Raw genomic sequence first — 5,699 nt, forward strand, 5'->3', positions numbered from 1 at the left:
CTAGTGTCAAACTGCACATAACTCATTCTGCAGTTCGAATGTCAAACATCCAAGAGGACGAGTAACACAAACAGAGGGGGACTTTTGAGGATGTGAGTGCTTCTTCCAGCACTATCTAAAAATACAAAAAAGAAACATGTATTATTAAACCCTCATTTAAGGCTTTTACCAGCAGCATTCACTCCTGAGCTAACTTTAACTAAAGCCATAGCAACACTAATAGATATCCTTATTTCCCTCCACTGATGACCTTGTCCATTCTCAGCCATTTAAATAAACACGTTCACGCCGACGTCGCTTCCGATCTCGCTCCTATTCAATATCTGCGCGGCTCCTCTGTGTTGCTCTGTGGATGATTCACCCACCCCTCACCGGAGGCTCATTGTGAACTTCAGAACACATCAGACGTCAGACACAGGGGCCGTCAGCTCTCATAATGTCAGACCACTATAGTGAGCACGGGCATGAGATCTATATCTCCCCCTGTATCCTTCTCCTCACCCCTTTCTCACTCACACACACTTTACTTTACACAATCCTCACTGACATCTCAGGACAGAATTCCAATGAATAGCTGAGGATGTTTTCCTTGAACCACACACAGATTCTACATTTAAACTAATGTGTGGACGGGAAGCTCATTCCAAGAGAAAAACTAATAATGACTTTTGCTTTATTATGAAGATTTTGAGGTCAAATATAATCCTGTTTCATCCACTGCCACGAGTGTGTTAAATGAGCGGAGATATGTACAGTAGGAGGGGGAAGGACGAGAAAGGATAACATGACAAGCTGTGAAGCGTTCATCATCAATCTGACATTTGTTCTTTTGTTATTGCACGGAAAACTTTCCTTTCTTTTCAATTGCAAAGTGGTAACCTTGTCACGGTCAAACGTTGTCTGAAATCAACTGGGTTTACTTTATTGTGTGTGTGTGTGTGTGTGTGTGTGTGTGGTGTGTGTGTGTGTGTGTGTGTGTGTGTGTGTGTGTGTGTGTGTGTGTGTGTGTGTGTGTGTGTGTGTGTGTGTGTGTGTGTGTGTGTGTTTCTCAGAGGCCATCTAGGCGATGAAAGAAAATACAAAGCACACATGCGTCATCTGCTTGTGCTTGGGTTAAGACGTCACCGTTTTATCCTGCCATTGATTCATTTAGCTGAAATATTGAGCGTTCATGCTAGATTATTCTGGAAATTCAAAGCTATTTCAGATAGTTCAAAACTGTTTAATTGGTCTGGTTAAACGTCTAATGTGTCATCAGCTGAAAAATATTGACATTGCCTCATTTGAGTCAATTAAACCCCTGTTGTTTCTCCTCTGACTCATTTATCTCTGTCCTCTGTCTCTCATTGATTTCCCCTCTCAGCCTCAGGTCTGCATGAATATTTAGTATCACCACGCACACGCATGTGCTTCAAACTGCATCCCGTGCCGTTGAGTGTGCAGGTTTTTACATTTCACTGCCTAATCCTCATCTCAAAAAAGGGATTTAACCAAAGAGAGACATTTTCTGCCTCCTCCTTTGCCAGCGCAGATATAAAAATATCCAACTGTGTCTAAAAATAGCCTCGTATACTCTAGACATACTGCAGGCATATGCTGTGATGAATATGATGATTTCCTTCCCTCTCATTTCCACCCAGCTCTTTCTCCTTATTCCTCTCATTTTGTATTTTGTTGTTCTGCATGCCTCCTCTTGTTTCACTTCTCAAACATCATCAAGGTCAGTGTGACCCCGGAGGAGAAGAGGAGGAGATGTTTTAGAAAAGGCAAAAGGAGGAAGACAGGAAATGTCATTGGGCGAGATGACTAAAAGGGAAACCAGGCGATGAAGTGAAGGGCAATTTGTTTTTGAAGACCTTTCCTCACATTGCCTTCTGATCCGTCTCGTGGGAGCAGGGAAGTTAGAAGTGTTTGCCTTGCATAACAATCAGCAGGTCTGCCAGCACTTCTATTTATTCTTTGTCCTCCTCCTGATTTACTCGCTTCCTTCTCTTTCTTCCCCTGCCCTCTCACTCATCCTGTCTCACTGATGTGACACACAGTGGACCATTAATCCCTCTTTCACTCACTCACACACACTCACACTCTCTGCATTCAGACCTATTAGAGCGAGCAGTGCTTGCTCCCTCTGCTGGATAAAACACAAACTTTCATCTACATTTCATTTGAAAAGAAAATCATGTCCTCACTAATAGAGGACATGAACCACATTTACAAATTCCTAATGAGTTTTTTTTGTTGTATCTATGCGAGGTCGCTGAAGGGCACACAAGCTGAGGGATGTGGTGATTGTGAGGAAATCTTAAAATAGAAACGGATATTCTACAGGGACAACAAAAAGTGCTTATGCTCTGCCCTTAGTCAAGGTGTGTTATATAACCTGGAAGGCCTGAATGTGCAGAAAGAATATGGTTTTGTTTGTGCTTTAAATATATGCATTTTGTAAAATAAGAGTGTGTTGTCTAATGAAACCTTGCATCAACCTATCTGTAACATTGTTGCTGCAAAAGGCATTCAAGCAGCTAACCACATCTCACGTTTGTCCTTATTCCAACCGCTACACTAGCCTCTCTGGTAATCATGATTCATCTTGTGAATATCAAAGTGCGCAGTAGAAATTGGTAGCTTGGAAAAACATGCGTACCCGAAGGTAACTTGATCTTTTATTCAACCGTTCCTTAAATGTGCTCTGTCAGGTGGCATGCTTGCCAAAGGATTTGAATATGTTTACCAAGGCAAACAAAAAAAAGCCACTCTGCCCTCCTCCAGTCTCTCGTATTCAGGTCTTGACGGGCTATTTTTAGCGCCTTCCACTGGGAACGAATGAGTTCTGTTGGGGTTGTATGCAGATCTTGATGTTACACAAGAAGAATATTTGAAATAAACAATTGTAGTGTGTAATATTTCACCATTCTTTCTACGTAGTGCTGCCAGATCTATTCAAGGAGCCTTAAGGGCATGTATTATGACTGTGAGGTCGCTAAAATAAAACAGCTTGGTGTAAGATGCTGAGTAGGTGCAAAAATAACTGTCTCTTCCATCATTTTTTTTCTTTGACCATGTTTTGTTCTCTCTTTCACACAAACAATTATGCATGACTGAGTGCACAGTCAACTCACACATCTATCTCGACAGCTGATATGACTTATCTTCACATTACAGAAAACCTAACTCTAGCAGCTACACTTTTTGATGTTTTTAATGTGAAGTACAACTGAGTAAACCTCTTGGTAGATTCCCATCACTAAACATCTTTCATAGCTACATTTACCAATTAAACTATTCAAAAATATAAAGGATTGCTTACTGTTGCTTGAAATTGAGTGGAAAATAAGAGATAATAAGCAGAAACGTCAAAACATCCGCTATTTCCAAAAGCTGGTGGAAAATAATGGAGATAATAAACAGGAACATTAGGTGCCATTTCCACCCAAATCAGCAGCTCTAGAGATTGTATATAGTACGTCACTGCATGGATTTTGCCTCACTGGAACCCCTAAGACTGATTGAAGCTCTGGCCTGGATTGAGAGGAGTTATTTCTGGAACACATTAGCATTCACGGAGGTAATTGTCTCCTCTCCAGCTTTTTTTATCCTCAACGCAGAGAGAAGGATTTCAATTAAACAAGAAAAGAGAAGGGGGGAGAATAGACAACCCTGCTGTACTGGATAAGTGCACGATGTGTCGGAGTCACAGGAGAAGAAGTGAGGAGGAGACGGGTGTATTAGTGGACAGGTGATGCGGGGAAGAAGAGAGGCACAGTTTATCTGCTGCTGACCCTCACTCACCAACGTTAGTTAAAATGTCTTAAGTGAAGATTATATTTCAGTGTTTACATTTGACTTACCTGTCATTATTGTGTCTTTTTGTGCATGACAAGCGCTCATCACTGAAAAGTGTTCCACACTGAGGGAAAGTTGATCCCCCTGCTGTTATCAGGTGACAGGCACAATGAAAGCGGCTGTATTCAAATTGGGACGCATGAGAGACTGCAGCCCCCCCAGCTGTGAAACTGATGGATACCAGATACATACAGGAGTAATATTGACTGGATGCATGCATCAATTTTTTATTTGCTCAACTGGGGTGACTGGAGGTTCGATCACACATGGCTCCCAGCTTCACCTGTGACCCTCCACCTGCCGTCAGCCCTGGAGTTTCTTATAAACATCAACAAACAGATATTTGCCAATAATAAAGTACATCAAAATGTCCCTTTGCCTAAAAAACACCTTGCCTTTGTTATACTGGGATCTGTGTGAAGATATTGGACTGTATTAGTTCCTATCCTATCATTTCGATAAGGATTTATACACATTATATTAGCCATTTTATTTTATCATCCCGCACCATATGGCTCAAATAAATCTGTGTTTAGGCTTATCACAAACTTTCAATGTTTTATCCCTCCCCCAAAAAAGAGACTAGATAAATGAAAAAGTTATCCAAATTAAGCTTTAGTGTCTCCTTAATTGTATGTCAGTTCCCATCAAATGCTGCTGTTTCCAAATGTGGCTCCTCATTATGTAACACAATGAGCTTTCAGTAATAAATTAACTTGACTCCCATTTCAACAAACAAACGTATTCTTATGCACATGTTTCAGAAAGTTTCTCCTCTTACCTGCCCAAAGACTGACTTCACTATGGGATGGAGGACGGAGTCAGACGCGGTTATGCTGACTCTCTTGGATGTGCGGCTGGACTTCGCAGGTGCTCTGGTCGCAGGTGGGTCGGAACTGAGGCTGGAGGAAGACCCGGTGATCACCCTCTCTCTGGGCTCGAAGAAGAAATCCGCATCGTCCTGTCCTTTTGGGTAAGACGGAACCGGAGAGGTCCTCCTGTCCTGCGGGGAGCCGTGCTGGAGCTGCGCTGCGGGAAGCGGCTCACCTCGGGAGGAGTCGTGAGGATGATGCCTGGTCCTGGTGGACTTGCTGCGCTCTTTCTGGAGCCGACTCGCCCTGTGCCTCGCTTCCTCCTGAGCGTACCCTTCATCCTGGAGGCTCGCCTGCCGGTGAGAGTGGCTCTTCTGCCCCCGGTGGTCTCCTCCACTTCGAGACACCTCTGCGTGTCTCGGTTGGCAGAGAGGTCTCCGCGCACTCTCGCAGTCCTCGGTCCAGGCTCCATCCTCTCCCCCGGTGGGGTGGTGCTGGACGTGGTGCTGACTCCGGTGATCCTGCGGACCCGACTTACGGTTGTGCTCCCCCGAGGATTTCAGCAGGGAAGTAGTGGACTCGCTTTTGGGGAAAGAAGAACTCATCGTGCGCTTCCTCTCGCAGAGTGAAGATTCTGCAGGCTGGCGGGCGCGTGAAAGAAAAAGAAGGCAGTCCTTCGCCACGTGCAGGTGTTCAGCATCAGTTAGTTGGACTTGGCTCTAATCTACAAACCCGAGCATCACTGCAGTCCACAGGAGGGAGAGGAAGTGAATGTGAAACAGTGACAGTCAGACTATTTTGGATGACACGCGCCAAGTGCATAGGACTCACGTCACTGCAAACTATTTCCCTCACTACTAGCCTTTTGGATTTATCTAAGGTTGACTGCATTGATTTACTGTAGAAGCCCCTTGTCAGCGTTTCTGTTCATTAAAGTGTTTACAAAAACATAATAACTAACCACCATCAATGGACCAATGAGACAAACAGACTTCATATACATTAAACTACTGTGGACTGTGGAACTAAAAGACAAACAAAGGG

The 5,699-nt window shown here is 43.7% G+C and overlaps 1 protein-coding gene across 2 annotated transcripts in view; it reads right to left on the bottom strand.

Moving 5' to 3' along the window:
* Positions 1-5,436, bottom strand: part of cabp1b (calcium binding protein 1b) — a 14,564-nt gene extending 9,128 nt beyond the window's left edge. Inside the window, exon 1 of one of the 2 annotated variants that reach the window (XM_034234157.1) lies at positions 4,625-5,436. In XM_034234157.1, the coding sequence (XP_034090048.1) occupies positions 4,625-5,260 (636 nt within the window). In that variant the 5' untranslated portion in view covers positions 5,261-5,436. The remainder of the gene's footprint in view (positions 1-4,624) is intronic. The other variant, XM_034234158.1, reaches the window with a different exon arrangement.
* Positions 5,437-5,699: the final 263 nt, after the last annotated feature.

Source organism: Gymnodraco acuticeps, unplaced genomic scaffold (genome assembly GCF_902827175.1).
Source record: "Gymnodraco acuticeps unplaced genomic scaffold, fGymAcu1.1, whole genome shotgun sequence".
In the NCBI taxonomy this organism is placed as follows: Eukaryota; Metazoa; Chordata; class Actinopteri; order Perciformes; family Bathydraconidae; genus Gymnodraco; species Gymnodraco acuticeps.